The sequence below is a fragment of the Zonotrichia albicollis genome, chromosome Z (genome assembly GCF_047830755.1).
Source record: "Zonotrichia albicollis isolate bZonAlb1 chromosome Z, bZonAlb1.hap1, whole genome shotgun sequence".
Taxonomy (NCBI): domain Eukaryota; kingdom Metazoa; phylum Chordata; class Aves; order Passeriformes; family Passerellidae; genus Zonotrichia; species Zonotrichia albicollis.
This window is the reverse complement of record NC_133860.1, coordinates 7,330,636-7,352,448: the sequence shown is the minus strand read 5'-3', so window position 1 is coordinate 7,352,448 and position 21,813 is coordinate 7,330,636. Positions and strand designations below refer to the sequence as shown.

Below are 21,813 nucleotides of genomic sequence, written 5' to 3'. Positions count from 1 at the left end.
GCTTGGTCAGTGGCACGAGGGGATATGATCCTGGTTGTGAGGACTTGGTGGGAGCAGGTGACATCTGGGCTCAAGTGTGACTTTGTGGACCACCTCAGAAGAGTACTGAGATCCACCAGAGCCACAGCTCCAGAGTAAACACTCATTAACAGACACATCAACACTCAGCAATGAGCTCACTGTCCCCTCAGTATCAGACATCACCAGAACAGATCTGTAGATTTTTTTTCCTGTGCTCTGCCTCTGCATTATGATAATTTTTACTGCAGATAAATGCTGTCCTGATGGGATTTCATATCATGTGGATAACCTTCAAATAAAACTATGAGTCCTTTCACTATAGTCTGCAGCTACTTCTCTAGCACGGTTCAATTTGTGGCAATTTTTATCTGTTTTCATGAAATTTGCGGCATGTTTGCATTGGATTTCTTCCCCAAAATTTACAGCTATCTTGTCAGTCAGTGGCAGTTCAATTTTGCTCTCTAAAATTGAAGGCTGACATTTTAGAGATACAAACAGCATGTTGTTAATAGCTTCCTTATGCTTCAGTTTGCTAAGGAAATAAATAGGAGAATTTGAAGATTACAAGACACTTTATTGTTATTAGTTTGGGTTAAGTTGTCTCAGAAAAGGTTATCCTATCAGCTTCTCTTATAAATATTTTGTTTCACCCTAAGGCCTTCTTTGCAGTTGCAAATTTTAATTCAGAATAAAGGGATTGTATGAATTTAAGATGCAGCAAGAATGACTGTGAAATGAGCTTTATATGCCTCCAGTCTCGGCTTTCATAAATGGGGAAAGCTATGGATGCCCAAAGAAGTAGAAGAAACCCCACTGCATTGCCTTGGGGACTTATTTCAGCTTTACAGAAAATTTTTGAGTGGGCACTGGGCATGCCCTCATCCCACAGATCATCACCCACTGCCCTGCATCTGTCACTGAACATGCACTGGAACCAATACTTTTATCTAAAATCTATACCCAGGTGCTCCAGAGATTAAGGACACTCAGATTAGAGAGGCCTAGCCTTCAGACAACTTCTACACCTTGTTAAGATTTGGGTGGCCTGGAATATCAGAGAGTTTAGCTGCTGGATCAGCTGCCTCCTCTGCAGGAGCTTCCACTTTAAAAAACAGATGCTGAAACAGCAGTGGCAGCACAAATTCCTTATCACCAGCTGCTGTGTCTCAAAGGACAGCCCTGGTCTCTCTGGGAGGTCACCAAGTGTCCAGGTAATTTCAATTATTTTCAGGAACAGGTTTTTCCTTATTGAAGCCTCTCACTTCTTGGAGTAGCCCCACAACCCAGCTAGGCACCAGTTTAGTGCTGGGTCTGAAGAGTAGACAGAAAATTGTCCAAAGCTGTTCTCAGTTTCCTGACAGAGAGTAGCTGGAGAAAGACTCTGGACAAGTGATGAGGGAACAGGACAAAGGGCAATCAATGGCTTCCCATTGCCAGAGGGCAGAGTTAGATGGGATATTGGGAAGGAATCGCTGGCTGTGAGGTCGGCAATGCCTTGGCACAGGTTTTCCAGAGAATCTTTGGCTGTCCCTGGATCCCAGGAAGTGACCAAGACCAAACTGGACAGGGCTTGGAGCAACGTGGCAGAGTGGAAGGTGTCCCTGCCCATGGCAGGGGTGGAATGAGGTGATCTTTAGGGTTCCCTTACACCCAAACCGCCACAGGATTCAATGACCTATCACTGTATCACTGCTGTCTCAAAACTCTAAATCTTTTGTGTCCTGCTCCAGGTTTAACACAGAAATGTAAAGGAGAGACCTAATTAAAGGGATATTTCTATCAATAAATGACTTACTGCCTTCCATGACAGACCCTCCTTGTCTTCTTACACTATGGGGAGCAGCCCCTGCACGCAGCTCCGACACACACTCAGTGGGATGGGGAGGTTTCAGCAGAGCATAAGTTAGACCAAATGACATTTCCACATCTCCACAACACCTCCTGGCACCACAGTGACCAACTCCATTTAGCTGCTCTGCCGAGGTGCTGCTGCCAAAATGTTTTTTGCTCGTACAGCTTTAAATAGCAAAGCTCACCATCACCCTCGGTCCTCTGGCAACACTGGGGCCTGTCAGCTTCACAAACATCAACACCGCCACAACAAACACACCGCAGAAGTAAACATAAAGGTTCTTTCTGCATGCAAAGGCCCTCCTGGGGGTGTACCTGGTGGTAAATCCTCCTGACAAACATGCCCCGAGCAAAAGCCTGGATGGTGAGGGTGGCGCTGCGGACCCTCAGGAAGGCCCGGCGCATCCGCAGCATTCGGTACTGCTTCTGCAGGATGATGGCAGCCCTCGTCCTCCTCAGGTGCTGGAAAAGCCTGCAGTGAACAGGAGGAGGGTAAGCAGGCAAAATAAACTCAACTTTTCTTCTGATGCAGTAAGTTTTAAACCAGGGGGAGAGGAATGCTTTTGTCCAGTGTGGCTTGGTAGTACTCAGGAAAGACCACCCCAACAGCTGGGCTAAGAAAGCCTCCATGCTATCAGACAGCAGCCATTGAACCCAGGAGCACTGGAACCACAAATCAACACACCCCATTGCTCACAAACAGCATTAAACCCAAGTATTCCCCAGGTTTTCCTTGGTTTGAACTCTCTGCCTTGCATTCGTGCTCTAACCAGCACCCAGGTTGGCTCCATCACCTCCCTGACTATAAAAAGCACACTACTGACTCAGTGAAAACAGCAGCAAATTGATTTGACATTTAAACTGGTGTGCACTGCTTTGGCAACATTCCTGAGCAGAGCCTCGAGCCATTCAGAGACAGTAAATAATGAGGGATGTGGTCAGCTCTGCACCATGTTGCTCCCATTCTCCAGCTGAACTCATGTTCAATTTGCTGTTACACCTGTTAATAAATGCCCATAAACCCTCTATTAAATTTGATAATTAGCTTGTTTTGCTAGATTTATGATTCATTTATTGCTCTCAGCATGCAGCATTATACAGAAATTTGATCCACTTTTATTTTGTGAAAAGCGCATCAAAATGAAGAGCCGCATCAGATTGGTTTATATATTCCTTTGATTGAGGCAAATGGTTTCTCATTAGGACCCACTGATGCAGGGCTTCCTGAAGAGGATAAGGGATGGTCCGTCTCCAAAAAGAGACATTAGTTACTCAGATGCCATCCCACCCTACAAATCCTGCACCAAGAGGGGAACTAAAAAATTATGTAGGAGAAACTCTGCAGCAGCTGGCTCTCCCGGACACCAACCCCTTTCACAATCACAAACAACACCACAAACTCAGCTAGTATCTCTGATGTTCTTCTGCTGATTGTCTGGCTTGAAGAAGGGCCACAAGAAGGAAAGTTGGCCAGTGGGTTGGGATGCTGTTCCATTGCTTCACTCCTCCCTCACATCCACCCCGTACCTGCCACCAGGTACCCACCCTCCAGCACAGTGCTACCTACAGAATCCCCAGCAAGCCACTGACACACGAGTTCCTGCACAGAAACAGTTAACGTGAGGCTCTTTTATTATCTACTGTACACAGCCCCCCTGCCAGTGATTTAGAGTGATTTTCCTCATTACAAAGGATACAGCCAATCAATCCTGAGAACTCCCCCTGGACATCAGGAGACACAAACCTTGTCCCTGCAGGGGAGGAGTGCATACCAACTAGGCAGCTCTTCCCTGGCTGATCCAAATGCCCTCTACCAAAGGCAGTCCCAGGAAAATATTAGTTCTGTGAAACACTTTCACCTAAACCCTTCAGAGCACTGTAGTCACCTCATTATATCCAAATTGTCTATGTTATGACCTTAGCCCAGAACCTAGAAATCAAACTAACGTAAATATGAAACCAGTTTGAGACAAGTAATTTTGATCTCTTGCCCCTAAATAAAACCAGTTTGAGGCAAATAATTTTGATCTCTTGCCCCTAAATAAAGCCAGATTGAGGGGCCAGAAATAAGTCCCAACTTTAGCCCTTTAGAGTTTTTTTAGAAACTCTCACCACAGCATTACCCACATGCGCATTACGCATCTTGCTTTCAAGCAAACAGAGCATTTCCAAAGCTCCTCATATGAAACCCCCAAGATGAAACAGACTGAAAACCCAGGTGGCCAGAGGTGTTTCCACCTGAGCACTGTAGTCACCTCATTATATCCAAATTGTCTGTGTTATGACCTTAGCTCAGAACCTAGAAATCAAACTAACGTAAATATGAAACCAGTTTGAGACAAGTAATTTTGATCTCTTGCCCCTAAATAAAACCAGTTTGAGGCAAATAATTTTGATCTCTTGCCCCTAAATAAAGCCAGATTGAGGGGCCAGAAATAAGTCCCAACTTTAGCCCTTTAGAGTTTTTTTAGAAACTCTCACCACAGCATTACCCACATGCGCGTTACGCATCTTGCTTTCAAGCAAACAGAGCATTTCCAAAGCTCCTCATATGAAACCCCCAAGATGAAACAGACTGAAAACTCAGGTGGCCAGAGGTGTTTCCACCTGAGCACTGTAGTCACCTCATTATATCCAAATTGTCTATGTTATGACCTTAGCTCAGAACCTAGAAATTAAACTAACGGAAATATGAAACCAGTTTGAGACAAGTAATTTTGATCTCTTGCCCCTAAATAAAACCAGTTTGAGGCATATAATTTTGATCTCTTGCCCCTAAATAAAGCCAGATTGAGGGGCCAGAAATAAGTCCCAACTTTAGCCCTTTAGAGTTTTTTTAGAAACTCTCACCACAGCATTACCCACATGCGCGTTACGCATCTTGCTTTCAAGCAAACAGAGCATTTCCAAAGCTCCTCATATGAAACCCCCAAGATGAAACAGGCTGAAAACCCAGGTGGCCAGAGGTGTTTCCACCTGAGCACTGTAGTCACCTCATTATATCCAAATTGTCTATGTTATGACCTTAGCTCAGAACCTAGAAATTAAACTAACGTAAATATGAAACCAGTTTGAGACAAGTAATTTTGATCTCTTGCCCCTAAATAAAACCAGTTTGAGGCAAATAATTTTGATCTCTTGCCCCTAAATAAAGCCAGATTGAGGGGCCAGAAATAAGTCCCAACTTTAGCCCTTTAGAGCTTTTTCAGAAACTCTCACCACAGCATTACCCACATGCGCGTTACACATCTTGCTTTCAAGCAAACAGAGCATTTCCAAAGCTCCTCATATGAAACCCACAAGATGAAACAGACTGAAAACAGAGGTGTTTCCACCCTTGGCTCCCCAGCTGCCCCCTCTGAGGCTGCCCAGGACCCACCTGCGTGCCAGGTGCCCGCGGGTGTGGCGCTGCAGGGCGAGGGTGGCTCGCCTCAGCCGCTGGTACCTGGCCCTCTGCAGCCAGCCCCGCACCGTCTTCTGGATCATGATGGTGGCAGCTCTGAACTTATCTGCACGCAGCTTCTCCAGATATGCCACCTGGCCTGCACGGAAAAAGATCTTGGTACGGCCAAACTGGAACTTGTCTGGATCCTTTTCAAAAGCATAAAGGAAATTATATTTAATTGAGGCAAACATCAGTTTTTTCTTTTTGTTTTCAGTCTAAGTTGATTAGTAGATACAGTGTAAAAATACTACTTTGAATCAAATTTATCAACTCACATTTCTTAATTGGGTAATGAGGATATTATTAGACTCCATTATTAGATATATTAGATTATTAGACTTATTAGACATTATTCGATATTACTAGACTTACTATACTTGAGCGTCTACACACCCATTAAGGATAGCAGCACTAGGATTCAGTCTTAAACTCCATATATTTACACAGTTTTGAAGAGGTTTTGGGTTGGGTTTTTGTGTTTTGTGGATTTTTTTGCTTAGTTGATCTGGGGTTTTTTGGTTGTTGTTTGGTTTTGCTTTTTTGTGGTGCAGGAGTTTATTTGGAGTTTATTTTGTTTTGGGGTTGTTTGTTTGCTTGTTTGGGCGGGTTTGGAGGTTTTGTTTGGATGTGTTTTTTTTGTTATTTGTTGGTTTTTACGTAAATAAAGAAATCACAGAATCACAAAATTGTTTAGGTTGGAAGGGACCTTAAACCTCACATATATCCAACCTCCCTGCCATGGGCAGGGATGCCTTCCACTACACCAGACTGGAAATGCAACACCACAGCACTTCAAGAAAAATATTTCTTTTTCAAAAATATTAATGCTTAGATCTACAAAGTCATGCATGTAAAAAGCTCTGCAACCAAAGGGTAACACTGGGTGCAAAAAGCAAAAAGAGGAACCCAATTGGGTTAATTCCTCAAAACCCCACAGGAAAACAAGAGATCAAGCATTAAAACCTGTCTAAGGTGCTGGCCACATTCTGAGCCACTCAACCGCAAGAAACCTTTGCATGCACATTTGCAATTTAAAAATAATGCATACAAGCAAGCAGTAAAGTTTGGGTAAGGTAAGGTGGCAAAATCTTCTGACTTGTTTGTGGTAAAGAAGTCCCAGTCTGCAGGATGCTTTTTCCACATAGGGCCAATGAAAGTCTCCCACACATCAAGAAAAGGCATTTACTGCACTTTTCCCTCACTCATTTGTGCAAAGAGTCAATTAATGACTGACTAAGGTTCATGACATCCCAGGGTGGACCCCTGAAAAGTGCTCCAGCTGTGGCTAGACAAAAGAAGAAGGAGGGGATGGGGGGACACATTTTTTAGAAATGGCCAGTCATTCATGCCCAGCCAGTGACAAAATTCTGGATTTCACCAGCACTGAAATGATTCACTCCTCTTGACCACAGCAAAGATATCCCATGCTCCTGACACCTCTTTGCAAGACTCCCTCATTTTGGGAAAACTCCCAGGCTGCCTGGGGTGGAGAAGCACCTGCACATGCAGCAGGTGAAGCTGGAGCAATTTCAGGCCACATCAAAGCCACGAGTTCTGTGCTTTTAGCACCAGTGACAAAGATCTGGTCCCAGCTCACCTTAATGAGGTCTTTCAGCAGGGTCTGACAGATCTGCTTCATGTCGCTCTTAGAGAGGTCTCTCTTGTTCATAAGCACACTGTACCTATTGAAAAAGTCAGGGTAGGACCACCTGAAAGCAAAGCACACGCTGGGTTAGTCTGTATGCTGGGTACTGCTTCACTAAAATAAAGTGCCTGGAGTCATAGATGAGCCAAAGTGTGCGATATTTAAGGGATTTCTCACCACAACCCTCAGCATGGACCAACTCCAAAAGGAGCTACTCACCCCCAGCTTGGCCCCAATCTCAGATGCTGAATGACCATGTGGCCTTTCTAGCCTGGAACAGAAAGGCCACAGATCACCCTGTTCTCACCCCTGATGTGCTTCCCAATCTGCTGCTCTTTACCACTCAAACACAACAATGCTGCTCCTGTCAGAAAGGAGAAGCTAACTTGGGAGAAATCATGGATCTCTTGTTTACCCAAAAATAAAAATTAAACAGCAATCTTCATAAAGTTGTAGAAAATGAATCAAATAGAAATTCTTCGGGTTTTGTGTTCCCAAACTCTGCTGAATACTAACTTCAATCTACTCCCTAATTGCTCCATCTTGAGATCTGTGACTGACACCCTTCAAACAAACACAAAATCTTTTGGCTCTGGAAAGACAAAGCAGCCCCTTGGAAGATGCCTCACTGTCTCCAGCAGCAAAGCCTCCAAATAGGCAATGCTAATTGAAGGAATTAGAGCACTGTATCCTGCTGCTAGAAATATCATCTCCTGCTGCTGGTGATAGATGTAGAGCCTGCAGACTGCCATCCTGAAATTGCTTCAGCATCTGCCAAGTTTCAGCCTTCTCTAAATTAACAGAGTGACTTATAAACCCCTCAAAACCTGAGATTTTAATTAACACTAAACTTTTCCAGCAATGTCCGGAATGATCATTGATACTTCAACAAAATACGCATAACAAGCATCAAAGGGAGACTGGAGAGAATCACAGAGGATTTGATTTCTGCCCTCACTCAACAAAACCACCTGTGAGCCTGATCCTTACCTGCAGGGATGCTCTGGCAACCAGGACGAGAACAAACTGTGAGGAGCTGCCACACAGAAACATTCTCTTCACCCAGAGGCCCCATGTCCACCTTAACTTTTTGCATTACTGCACCAAATTCTTCCTATTTTTACACTTTTGGGGATGAAGAGTGTGGGAGGGAAAATAAACTGAAAGGGCCAGAGCACTGCTTGTGACACGTCGTGGCCAGTTTGCAGTGGTGAGACTGAGTGAGACCACCTGAGCAGTCACAGCTGCCAGCTCTACAAAATGCACCATGGAACAAAACTGTTCAGTCGGAAGGGACCTGCACAACCATCTACTCCAGCTCCTGGTATCTCTCATGAAACACCTTGAAGGCTGGAAGCTGGGGTATTTGCTAAGACAGGCATATTGCTGATTTCAAAACACACAGCCAACAGAGTTTTGTGCTACTTCAGAAAAGGGGAGGAAAGCCAATGCTTTTTTTCATTGAAAAGAGTACAGTAAAAGGAAATGTTTGCAAAGGGAATGAAGAGAGCAAATGGGAAAAAAAAGGTGGACTGGTAAACCACATGTAACTCCTGCATGGACACACAGCACTCAGGACACAACTAGTAAAAAATAAAGGGACGGGCAAAAACCAGAATACCCTTAGGATTGCACCTAAAGCCAAAGGTAAAATGCAGAGCTCGTGGGGGCAGAAGCATGAGGGCCACTGTGATGAAAGGATTTCCCATGCTCAGACTGGCTGTGGAGCAGCCAGATTTAGTGCTGATTCAATCTCTGTCTCCATGGGCTATTCCTGAGGCCAGGCAGCTACAGCTACCCACCCTCAAATAACCAAAAGTACTGGATCACCACTAAAAAAACTAAGATGACAGCTATAGGGAGCTCCCTCTGGGGAGGGAAAACTTGAGCACAAAGATTATGCAAGACCACAAGCTTGTGTGCTGTAAGGTTTACCTTAAACTTGCCTCCTCTTTGCTTTCCCAGCGCCTCTGTTTTATAATTACGTTTCCCATTTTGCATTGTCCAAATAAAATCCGTTTTCATTTTAAGCACACCCGGGGTTTACACAGCTCCAAATCAAACCTGAGAGGAGAAGCAGAGCATGCAGAGCCCGAGGCACCCAGCCAAGCACACGAGGCTGGCTCGGGTACTGCTCAAGCCAGGGAAAGCTTGGGAGGAGGGAAGAGAGAAGGAAGGAGTATTCCCATTAACCTGCCAGAGTCAGCTCAGGCACTGGCATTATTAACTGCTGATATCTGGAGAAAAAAAAAATCACCCTGCAGGTGCCACCCAGGCTCTTCCAGCTAAGAGCAGATGGTGAAGAGGCAGAAGATGAAACTCAGGGCACAGGTCCAAGCTGGGCAGAAAATAAAATCCATCATCTTGCAGGACCACAGCAGCGATGGAGATCCCACAGCTGCCCACAAACAAGAGTCAGACACCTGCAGGAAATCCTTAAAAATAAATCCTAGGTCACTGCACAGTGGGTCTTCCTCCAGAGCCTGTCATTCTCATTTCCCAAGGCGGAAAAAAATTATTTTCCACATCCATCCTTAATAAAAATGACTCACTTTTCAGGAGTAAGTCTCACATGAGACATTGGAAGAGTCAGAGAATACATCTCCTGGTTTCTGCCAAGGTGTTCACAGGTCTGGTGGCATCCACAGCCCCACATGTCCCAGAGGTTCACAGCCCCACGCTGAGCCCCAGGGCACTGAACTGCCTCCCTTGTGCTCTCACCACTCTGATTTATCAGGGAATGACAGCCCTGACACCACACTGCTCCTGAGTTATTGTCCATGGGGCATCAAGACAAAATCTGTGCCACAACAGGAGTTTCGCTGGGATATTTGCCATCCCAGTTCACCAGCAAAAGAAAGCTGCAGGGGTTCATAGGTGCTGCTACAGAATCCTCCCCGGAGAAAGGAACAATTAAAGCACTCAGGTTTAATGTAACATGCCTCATTGAACCACTCGAGGCTCAAAGCTGTATAAAATTTCCTTACAACTATCTGCTGGGAGAGAAACAAACATGATCCCCCAGCCCTGCAAGGGAGATTTCTCCAGTGCAGAAATACTGAAGCTCACTGCTTTGCTGTACATGCACTTTTACAATTACTTTTCTGCACATACATTTTTATTTTTTTTAGGTACAATGCCTTCATTTTAAAAGGGAAAACAAAAACAAACATGAAAACAAAAAAAAAAAAGAAAATTAATTCATACTGACTCCCAGCAGGAGACAAAGGATGTGCTGTGTTACCTCACCGTTTAGCAGGTCAGGAAAGTCTATGGGAAGGGTACACCTCAGTTCAACTTGTGGACAGGTATCAAATAAAAAACAGATCTCAGGTGCTTACTATGCTGCCACACAACACACAGCATGGGCAAGCCTCAGTGCTGAGGGCTGGAAACCACCAAGGGACGCTAAATAAATACAGATCTGTATCATTTTTATCAAGTTTTAAGATCCAGATAAGTGATGCAGAGAAAAGAGATGGAACCAGGGCATTTTCGTACCTGCACAACTGAGAAACAGGAAGAAGGAGGCACAAAGGACTGGGCAGATGCTACTCAAACTGAGATCAAGCCAACCTCAAACAGCTGAATTTTGCTTTGATGTCAGCACAGGTCACTAAGGGGAAAAGGCAATAAAGGGAAGGGAAGAATGCAGAAAAATAACTTATGCCTGTGGAAAAAACCCTCCTTGGGCTCAAGCAGCAAGGAGGATGGTTGGCTGAGAGCCTGAGGCTTGGTCATCCCAGCAAAGTCTTTGTCACCTACAGGAAACAGAGGGAATAAGACATAGGACACGCCACAGATGAAGAAGTAATCTTTTTTCTGTAGTTTAAGCAACCAGATTTAGATGTTTTACACAAAAATGCAGTCAGGTGCAAAGCAAAGGGGCTGCTCCTGTCCAAAATCGAGGGTTTGTGAACCTGAGCAGAGCCAGCTGTGTTTATTACAATGCCAAATTGAAGGGAGAGCGTGGGTAGGAAACTGGGGTTGACATTCCAAGGAAGCTTCCAAAAAGCATCTTTCCAAGCAGTCAACAACTGCCCAAAATATCCACAAGCCATTGTTTCAGCAATGTTGTGCCAGCTGCACTGAGTGAACAGCTGAAAGCAGTGTAATAGGTCAAAAAAGCTTCAAACTCTTAACCATAATATGGTTTCTTCTGGTACCCTAAAATAACTGAATGTGAAATGTTTCCACTCAGAGTAAACAAATTCACCCAAGACCATCCCAGGTGCTGAGCAAACTCAGTTTTGGGTAAGAAATCCTGGCAGCACCACAAGGCACCCTCCCCTGAAGGGGTCAATATATTAAGCAGGAAGGAGCTGGATGATATTGATCATTCCAGAGGAGTCAGAACATGTCTGGAAGGGCGCAGGTTCAATCTCGGAGCCAAGATTTGACATGAAATTATTTTAGAAGCTGCAGTTCAGGGAGAAAATTTCTCTTGCCTTGTTTACTGCAGCAGAACAGATTTGCCTTTCAATTAGTTCTAAAACATGCAGGCTGGCCTGGCTTGAAATTAGCTGGAATATATTCAAAGGGAAAAACGAGGGGGGGAAAGCCCCTCCATTTACATATTACACCTTTGTTGGGTGTGGGCAAACAGAACTGTTGGTAGCCAAAGCAATTTATAGGTCTTGTTATCCTGAAATGACAGCCAGACAGCTAAAGGCACATTCTGTAAAAAAAAATTATACATCAAGGATGTCCATGATAGTTTTCAATTATAAATGTTTAATATTTATAGAGTTTAGCAGCTGGGGTTTCACACTGAATTGATACAAAAATGCTGAATCTGACAGTGAGCTCCAGCGACCAGAGGAAGCAGCCAAATGCCAAGGATACTTAAACTATAAATACATAACAACTACAAAGAGGGTAATTCAGAGAGAACTGCAGTGATGAGGCAATTCAGAGTGATGGCATGGTGGGACACCACTGCTGCTGGACCACTGACTGGAAACCACTATAACCAGCAGGGGGAAAAAAAAAAGTACAGTTTTGACAGAACCAATTTAAAAACTTGGTTTAAAGAATTATTTTGCTATTCATGGAGATGTGCAGCAATTAGTTCTCTACAGACTCATCTCTATGCAGCCAGTTTCTGTAAGGAAGATGAATGGTTTTACAGCACAGAGACATCTTCCACGCTTTACCCAGGGAAGCTGATGATAGATTTACTACCTACACACCTCAGACACTCCATTCATCACAGTCATTTATGTACATGCTAACAGATACAGATTTCTTAACTGCTGAGTAACATTTCAGAGCAAATGATACATTTTCAATTTGTTTCAGACGCAGCCTGCCATGGAAATGGTAAAATAAACCCAGGAACACCCTAAGTGGGGAGTCCCAGGCTTCAGATTTCTGAGACTTACACAGCTTGAGCAACTACCACTTGTATTAAAAATTATTTCTTTTTCTAGAGGTAAAAAAATTATTAAGGACTCAAAACACTGAACTCTTCAGCAGCAGGTGGATTTATCCAGAGATCTCTGACTCAAAGTCACATCACCCTCAGAAAGCTATTCTAATGACAGTGTGCTGGAATATATTCAAAAGTAAACATTACAGGATGAAAACAAGAGTTTTTCTATTGTTTCTGGTTAAAACTTACCTTGAGATAAACAAATTTGGAAATTCCCTGTAGCTTTATGGGTAACTTGCTTACACCTGAGCGAAGCAAAAGTCACGAAGATCAAGTTTTCTGCTATTATTTTAAAGTATTCCAAATTAAGAGCCTTCACAGGAGGTTTAAATTTAAAGCAATGACTGTCCTTTTTGGTTTTATCCTTAATCAAGCAATATAAATTCAACCTGTCTCAATATATAAGGAAATACAGAGGAATAATCAATGCTCACTGTGATGAAAACCAAGAGATATCACATGTAAAACTGCAGAAATAACTAAAAGTCTGTTACTTTTCCTACAAAACAAGATCCTGTGGAAGCATCTTTTCCCAAGATTGTCTGTGAAGTCAATATAAAGACACAGATTATTCACAATCTTTCAATGACATCGTCCAGCTCCTGGGTCTGGATTTTCAAGACTGGAATTTTCTGAGTAAGGAAGATGAAGAACTATGGGAGCCCAAAGTGAGTATTCTATTTGGTGCAGGGCTGTCCCTACATACAATTATATGCTAGAAATATTAAAATATACAAATATCTTTCCTTCAAAAATCACAAACTTTGGAGAAGGTCACTCTGACAGGCTGAAATTGCTTTTTGCACCCTGTTTTTTTTTTTTTTTGTCCCTGGAGGAAGAACGAGAGCTGACAAGTTGCAGTGATGGAAGAGTTCTGTATTCCTAGCGTCCTGGGAAAAGATCTTACAACCAAAAGCATGCAAGCAGAGCTGAGGGCATCACTTTTTAGTTTGTAAGGGTGAAATGGCTCTTGTAGTGGTCAATTCTTTGCTGTCAATAGATCCTGGCTGGTGTCCAGGTGCTGCAGTGGTTTCTCCCCTCTGCTCCCCCTCCCCATTACTGATTTCACATTGATTTTAGTGCTGTAGAGTGTTAGCTGCAGTTAAGCGAGCAGAAATGGAAAAATGCTACAAATCTGTAGGACAATCATGAATGGAGAGGAACAGGGTGTGTTCCGTGCAGCCGTGGTAAGGCCAGTAACAAAACCTCACAAAACACACAACGCTCAGGTCAGAGCTCCCCAAACTCTCCCAGGACCCACCATGGCAAAGCCAGGGCCCAGGCTGCACTGGGCAGTGTGACTGCTTGCTTGGAGAGCAAAGAACTGCATTTCTCTGGCCTTTTCCATGTGAAAAAAAACCCATTTTTCATTGTTTCAGGGTTTTTACTACAAGACGACTGACAGATTTGGTCCGACTACAAAGATGGTAGTGAAAGACAACCCATGGACTGGATTTTTTCATTCCCTACCATGGCTTAGGGATCAAGTAAGGAAGAAGCAGTTTTTTACTGGCTGCTCCCACAGAAGCCCTCAGATGAGACCCAAAGGTGATTCAGAGCTGAGACCCAAAGGTGATGCTGGGTCTCAGATAAAGGTGATGCTGGGTCTCAGATGAGACCCAAAGGTGATTCAGAGATGAGAGCCAAAGGTGATGCTGGGTCTCAGATGACACCCAAAGGTGATTCAGAGATGAGAGCCAAAGGTGATGCTGGGTCTCAGATGAGACCTAAAGGTGATTCAGAGATGAGAGCCAAAGGTGATGCTGGGTCTCAGATGAGGGCCAAAGGTGATTCAGAGCTGAGAGCCAAAGGTGATGCTGGGTCTCAGATGAGGGCCAAAGGTAATTCAGAGATGAGAGCCAAAGGTGATGCTGGGTCTCAGATGAGAGCCAAAGGTGATGCTGGGTCTCAGATGACACCCAAAGGTGATGCTGGGTCTCAGATGAGACCCAAAGGTGATTCAGAGATGAGAGCCAAAGGTGATGCTGGGTCTTCTAACAGGGTCAGACTCCCAGCACGAGGTCCCAGATCTGCACCATGCCGCACTGGCAGGGGACACAGAGAAATTGGGTTCCGTGAGAGTTTTATTCTCCTTCTGTTTTCCTTTCTTCCTCCTTAAGGAGCTGGACCCAGCTGGTCAGGGAGGACCCCAAGAGCAGCTGTGACCTGCCCACAGAGGTCCCTGGCCAGCAGAGGTGACAGAGCCACCCCAAGCTGCAGCTGCTGCCCTCGGCTGCCAGAACCCCCTGCAGCTTCTCAGGAGGTTCTGAGAGCAGCACACTCCTCCCCAAAATGCAGGACAGGGAGTTGCTCATGGTGCTCCACATCACGCTTAGCCAACACTTCACTGAGCATATTTATGACTTCTTTGTTCCATATAAAAGGGCTGATGGCTTTGCTGACATTAACACAAAGCTGCTTGGCACTAAAATGCAATTGATGCATTTTTAGAATTATTTGCCCTTGTCATCTTCAGGACTTATGTATAGTCTATTTTTTCTGATTTATTGGGTCTTAAAAACCTCTTTTGAATTTTATATCTCAATCAGCAGGAGCACACCACCCATAACCCTCCTTTTTATGATACAAGAGTTTGAAGCCTAGGATGCTCTGGATGTGCTCTGTGAATGTCTACAACAATAATTTACAACCCTTATTTTCTTTCTCTGAAAGTAGAATCAGAATTTTTTTTTTGGCTGAAATGAGGATTGCAGCAGATGTCTGAAGCCGGGGGAAAAAAAAAATCACACACAAAGAAAATCAAATCGAACAGTGGAAGAAGCTTCAGGCAAACAGTGAAGAAGTGCTTTAGGACAGTGCTTGCTTCCAGAGTTGTTGTTTCATTACTTGGTTTTCACCTAGGTACAGCATCCAAACTGGATTCCTTTGTCTGCCAGGCGTCAGCTTTTTCAGAGGTTTCATGAGAGCAAATTACCTCTCAGGACCAGACTGAAAGCAGCAGCTGGAGCACTGGACACAGCACAACACACTCTCTGTCAAGCCCACTTTGCAGCTCTTTGCTTGACAATGAATCTCTTACACTTGAGGAGCCCAGGACATAACGGGAGTTTGGCAAAATGAAACAAAAAAATATATAAAAAGCAGAAAATCTATCCTGGGTACAAGCTAACCTAAATAAACATTGTCCTGCCAACACAAGTATTTTCTTCTACCTCCCTCATGTCAGATAATCCCAGAAGGGTTTGGTGTTCAAAGCTCACCCAGTACCACCCCTGCCATGGGCAGAGACACCTTCCCCTGTCCCGGGGTGCTCCAAGCCCCATCCAGCCTGGCCCTGGGCACAATGAACCTGCTGGGTAAGCAGCAGGAGCAGCACAAGCCCAGGGAATTCCCAGCCCAGCACCTGGATGGGAAGCCAGCTGCACTGATCCGGATGGTCTCCAGCACTCCGCAGGCTCTCAGCTGCTGCACTGCTCTCTTCGGATCAAACCTGCAATCAGATTTAGGACAGGCATTAACACACAGTGATAGCGAGCCCACAGCCACTGCCTCTCAAAGCTCAGCATGCCCCAGGCCTGGCTTTGGGATGAACAGGCTGCACACCTTTTCTCTGCACGTCACAAAGGTCTGATTTCCAAGTTGCTTGAAACCTTGCTCCCACCCTGCTATGAGTGCCAGGGGTATTCTTGGGATAGCATGACCACCTGCTGCAATTAATTAGTGTCTGCAGCCAGAATCTACCTGGCTTTGTAAAGCAATACAATCACAATAAAGAAGGGAACAGTCTACCCCACCACGAGCTGCCTGGTGAACCAGCTATTGGGGCAACAACACATTTACAGAAATCGAATTCAACAGCAAAATAAGTCTGATATATTCAATTCCATATCCAAAGCAGGTAATTAATAGGTCCCATGATTTTCTAGACTAAGTTTTCCAAGAACATGACCACTTTAAAGCTTGCATCATCCCTTACCATTGACACCACACTCCATCAGGAATTTGTGGCAAAAAAATCTCAAGGAAAACTTCCAGCTGAATACTCAGGCAGTGCTTCCTCTGATTCCTGGCAAAAACTCACTCCAAGCTCAGACCACGCTTGCAGAGAGTGAGTCCAGGTACCAGCATCCCCCATGGCTGTTCCCTCCTTCCACCCTGATGCTGAATGCACAAGGAGGCCACAGCTCTCCAGCTCTGGAAGGCACTGGAAAAGGTCCCTCCATCAAGCTCAGTCTCACATGATGCAATGTCCACAGCTGTGTGAGGTTTCCAGAACAAAGCTTCTCGTATAATGCCAGTTTTTTCCTTTTCTGAAAGCTCAAAATATTTACACCTGCAAGTCAAGATTACATGAATAATTCTTCCTGCTCTCTGCTCTACAAAAGCAGCATGAAAAATAGTCTCCTTCTTCTCTCTCTGTGCTTTTTTTAATTCCCTGGACCTGTCAAGTCTACAAGCAAGTTATTCACTGCAACACCACCAACACTGTGCAGGGTGAAAAATCAGTCTGGGCTGTCACTCGCTTCAAGGAAGAACCCACAAGAGTGCAATTTCCATAACAATAAATAATAAACAGGAGTGGCAGATCGACAGGTAAGCGTCAGTCCTGGAAGATCCCAGGGCAATCTCTCTGGTATCCAAGGGAAACTCTGCAAAGCAGCAAAGCCCTGCTCAGTGGGGCTGAAATGCAGCCACCAGAGAGGCTGCAGTCATCTGTCAGCAACAGCTCCAGTTATGGGCTAATGCTGAAATTAAGATCTTAAAAGTGGGACAATACAGCTTATTACAAAGTCCTTTTCCTTGCTATGGCAGGTAGAAACACCTGGCAGGTTGCTTTCAGCCTGGAAACCCAAAATCAAAGATCCCAAACCTTGCCTAAAAGTGAATCTAAAAGGAAAAGACAGAGGAACAACCTGAAGTCAGGCATTCCCCTTGCACAGCTCTCTTTGGAAGTCTTCTCCAGCAGGAATTAACCTCAGTCCCAGCCTGCAGTCAGATGCAGCAGACATCCCTGCGTGGAGCCAAGGTGTCCCAGGATGGGAGCCTGACACCCTCCAGCCCTATTACAGATTTTATCTTCTCAGCATGTTGTGAGTAGGAATGCAGGGTGTGAGAGACCTGAGAAACCCTCCAGTCCAGCCCCCCATGCTCAAAAGCTGGTACAGCTGTGGGGGCAGATCCATGGCCCAGGGGTTTAGCCAGTCAAAATTTAGAGAAACCTCCAGAGATGGAGGCTGAATAACCTCTCAGGGCAGACTGCTCCATTGACAGACTGTCCTCAGGGAGAAAAAAAACAGGTTTACTCATCTCCAGTCTGAACCTCCCGTGTAAATTTGGGGCCATTGGCTCCTTCCTCCCACCACACACCACTGCTGAGAGCATGGCTTTCTCCTCATGGTAGCCCCTCTAAGTACTGAAGAGCTGCCATTACATCCTCCCTGCTCTCCAGGGTAAGGTTTTCATTTTAGCGAAAACATAATGCTCTTGTGAGCCGAAAAATGTTATGTTTTAGAGAAAACTTATTTTCTCACTGAACAACAAACATAACACCCAGTGTTTTGCATGCTACAAGACACTTGGGTGCTAATGTGGAGCAATGCTGATGATCTTTCACTTCACAAATGCTTCTTAGCACTGCACATTTTCCAGCATGTGTCTCTATATCCCGCTTTAACACATAAAAAAGTATTACAAGGAGCAGCTGAGGGAGATGGGAACAAGCTGGAGCCCCAGCAGAGGCTGAGGGAGCTGGGAAGGGGCTGAGCCTGGAGCAAAGGAGGCTCAGGGGGCCCTTGTGGCTCTGCACAACTCCTGACAGGAGGGGACAGCCGGGGGGAACAGGGACAGGAGCAGAGGGAACGGCCTCAGGCTGGGGCTTGGACAGCAGCAGGAATTTCCCCATGGAAAGAGAGGTCAGGCCTTGGCAGGGGCTGCCCAGAGGGGTGTTGGAGTGCCCATCCCTGGAGATGTCCAAGGAAGGACTGGATGTGGCACTCAGTGCTCCAAGCTGGTGGCACAGCGGGGATCAGACACGGCTGGGACTCCATGATCCTGAGCTCTTTTCCAGCCTCAGTGCTCCCGGGATTCTGTGACTTTATTTGAGCCAGCCTAAGGACACAAGCTTGACACCTCAAGCTGGTGGCAGCAAGACCAACCTTGACCACGATCCCCAGGTGACAATGCCAATTAAGCAATCCATGAGGGGTGAGGGGGGAGAGGCTCTTGCAGAACCAGCCACAGGAGACACCTGAACCCCCTGTGGAAGAGGATGCAACCCCATCACCACAACCTAAAGCAACTTCCTCCAGAACCATCCTTGTGTCTATTTTGGTCTGTCATTTGTTCCCAAAATCCTGAGCTTGGACATTGACCAATTGTAGCATCACACTGGGCAGAGCCATCACTTGGAGTAGGAGCAGGCACTGGCAGAATTATCCTCCTGGTGCTTGCTACCCATAATATTTTAGGGATACCACTGAGTTCATTCAATCACTGCCCCCTGAAAACCAGGAGCTTGCACATCCATGGAATTATATTAGCTGTATCCTGAGCATCACATGAAAAATTGAAAGTTCAAAGGCAGAGAAGTGAAGAGGGATGAGCTGAAAGGAGAGCTAAGCAGGGACATGGAGTCCTGGAAAGACCCACTGGAAAGATGAAACCACTTCATCACCCAGAGCATCTACCACACTCACACTACAGCAAGTCAGAGAATAATTTTGTGCTTCATCTAAAGAAAATTGTCAATCACACAGTGTAATCCTGAATTTCACTTAATGAACACCCTCTGCATTAGGCAAGAGGAGACCAAGGCCCAAGCACATCCAGTTCCTGCAGGATGGTGTGTGGAACAGATCAGCAGAGCACAGGAACACAGATCCCAGCATAGAGAGCTGTCTCCAGGGCTGCTAACTACTCCTCTAAGGAATCAGGTAAATAGAAGCCAGTTTCTGAATGTCTTGCAGTGATTTATACCCCTCACTTTGCTGTTTGAAGGGGCAGAAGAGGTCAAGCAAGGAAGCTTCCTGGTGGATACATCTCTCCCAGCACATCGTGACCAAGGGTGAGTCTGTTTAGAGAAGCTCTGCCTTCCTTCCAGGACAATGGTGGAGCTGTCTCTGCATTCCTAAATTGCACTGTGCTCACTGGGAGCACTCAGCCTGCATCAGGTCAGATGGAGGGAAATGCCTCCCTGCTGCTGGATTACATTTACAACCTTCTTCCTTAAAGGTCACCACCTGCACTTGATGCCTTTCGAGGACATCACATCTATAAGGTCCCTGCATACTAATGGCCAAGCTTTTCTGGAGTTACAGAGAAGAAAACTGGGCACAAATCCATGACCAAGAGGTCAAACAGGGCTAAAAACTACCTGCTCACAGAGTTTGCAGCCTGTGATACGTCTCTGAGCTACGGACAAAAACCAGGACTGGCCTTTTGCTTCAGCTGCTCACCTGCCTGAAGCTGATACAAACCACACCCTTATTTTTTCTACATTTATTTTGGAAGCACCAAGATATTTCTGTTCATTTTACAAGCCCACTACTTATCTCTTCTTTTTCATTTCCTTCTCTTGTCACTGTTTGGAACTATAATTATTTAAATCAAAGCAAGTCTAAGATAAAAACTGCATGAAGACCCTATCACTGCAAAGCAAGGACGCTCACTATTAGCAGAGCATATCTATGAATTATTAGAACCTGAATTTGGCTTCATTTCAGAGGCACAAACCTCCCATGCTGAAACCCAAAAAGGTGACTCCAGCAACCCACACAGACCTTCCAGCTTCAGGAACAACATTAAATGGAAAAGGCAAGCTCTTCAGCAGGAGGAAGAGCCCAAAGCATGCCCCGCTGCCATAAAGCTGAGCATATCTGCTCATTGAGTCCTTAATAAATTTGCAGGCAACACTAAGCTGGGAGCTTGTGTTGATCTATTGGAAGGAAAGAGGGCTCTGCAGAGAGACTTAAATCAGCTGGATGGATGGGCAGAGTCCAACAGCATGAAGTTTAATAAGTCCAAGGGCCAAGTTCTACATTTTGGCCACAAAACCCCCCTACAACATTACAAGCTGAGGACACTGTGTCTGGACAGTGCTCAGGCAGAAAGGGCCGTGGGAGTGCTGGTGACAGCTGGTTGAATATGAGCCAGCAATGTGCCCTGGTGGCCAAGAAGGCCGATGACTCCTGGCCTGCATCAGGAATGGTGTGGCCAGCGGAGGAGGGAGCTCATTCTGCCCCTGTACTTGGCACTGGTGAGGCCACACCTTGAGTGCTGTGTCCAGTTCTGGCCCCTCAGTTTGGGAAGGACGTTGAAATGCTTGAGCACATCCAGAGGAGGCAACGAGGCTGGAGAGGGGCTTGGAACACAAACCCTGTGAGGAGCATTTGAAGGAGCTGGGGCTGTTTAGCCTGGAGAAGAGGAGGCTTAGAGGTGACCCTATTGCTCTCTGCAGCTTCCTGCAGGGAGGTTGCAGACAGGTGGGGTTGGTCTCTTCCACCGGGCAGCACTGACAGAACCAGAGGACACAGACTCTAGCTACATCAGGGAGGGTAGAGGTTGGATATTAGTAAAAAATTTTTCACTAAAAGAATTATAAAGTGCTGGAATGCTCTTCCCAGAGAGGTGGTAGAATCATCATCTCTGGATGTGTTTAAAAAAAGACTGGACATGGCACTTGGTGCTATAGTCTAGTAGAGGTGTTACGGCAGAGGCTGGACTCAATGATCTTAGAGGTATCTTCCAACCTCCTGATTCTGTGATTCTGTGATTCTGTGATTCTGTGATTCTGTGATTCTGTGATTCTGTGGTCTGCAGGGCCACTTACTTGAAGGGGATCTTCTCATCGTTGGGCTTGATGCAGCGCACGTAGTGCGGGCTGGTGGCGTTCAGGGTCTCCATCAGCAGCTGCAGGGAGTTGCGGAACTGAAAGACAAAACCACTCATGTGGAGGAGGGAGGGAGGAGCAGTGACCCTGCAGCCCCAGCCAGCAGTGCCACAAGCCACCCGTGGGTGTGACACGGAGTGAGCCTCCCCATGGACCCAGCCCAGATACGGGGAATTCAGAGAAGACACTGCGGGGTTGAAGGCTTCCAGCTCAAAGAGTCATGAGCAACAAAGCTCGGGAGTCTGCCCAGCTGGGTCTTTGAAACATCTCCAAGGATGGAGGCAGCACAACCTCTCTGTGCCCCTGTTGAACTTTTTGACTGCCCACAGTGGGGAAATGCTCCTTTCCTGAAGCTGTTTCAGTTTAAAGGCTCCACAGTATATTGGGACACCATCCAGTGGAGTCTCCACCCTCCCCAGACCATGTCTCAGCTGCTTTCAGCCAAGACTTCTCAATCCTGCTGTTCCAGAGGCACCACTAGAAGTCATTCAAAACACAACAGCTGAACACAGAGATCATGGGAAAGCCTCTTTCCACCCTCAGCAGCTTTTTATTTACCTCTGCTTCAA

At 45.6% G+C, this 21,813-nt stretch overlaps 1 protein-coding gene across 4 annotated transcripts in view; it reads right to left on the bottom strand.

The window, feature by feature from the left end:
- Positions 1 to 21,813, bottom strand: part of MYO5B (myosin VB) — a 152,114-nt gene that overhangs the window by 45,217 nt on the left and 85,084 nt on the right. For all 4 annotated transcript variants that reach the window (XM_074532590.1, XM_074532592.1, XM_074532591.1 and 1 more), the window contains exons 16-20: positions 21,185 to 21,282; positions 15,761 to 15,847; positions 6,915 to 7,026; positions 5,252 to 5,463; positions 2,188 to 2,344 (exon numbers count right to left, since the gene is read on the bottom strand). In XM_074532590.1, coding sequence (XP_074388691.1) covers positions 2,188 to 2,344; positions 5,252 to 5,463; positions 6,915 to 7,026; positions 15,761 to 15,847; positions 21,185 to 21,282 — 666 coding nt within the window. The remainder of the gene's footprint in view (positions 1 to 2,187; positions 2,345 to 5,251; positions 5,464 to 6,914; positions 7,027 to 15,760; positions 15,848 to 21,184; positions 21,283 to 21,813) is intronic.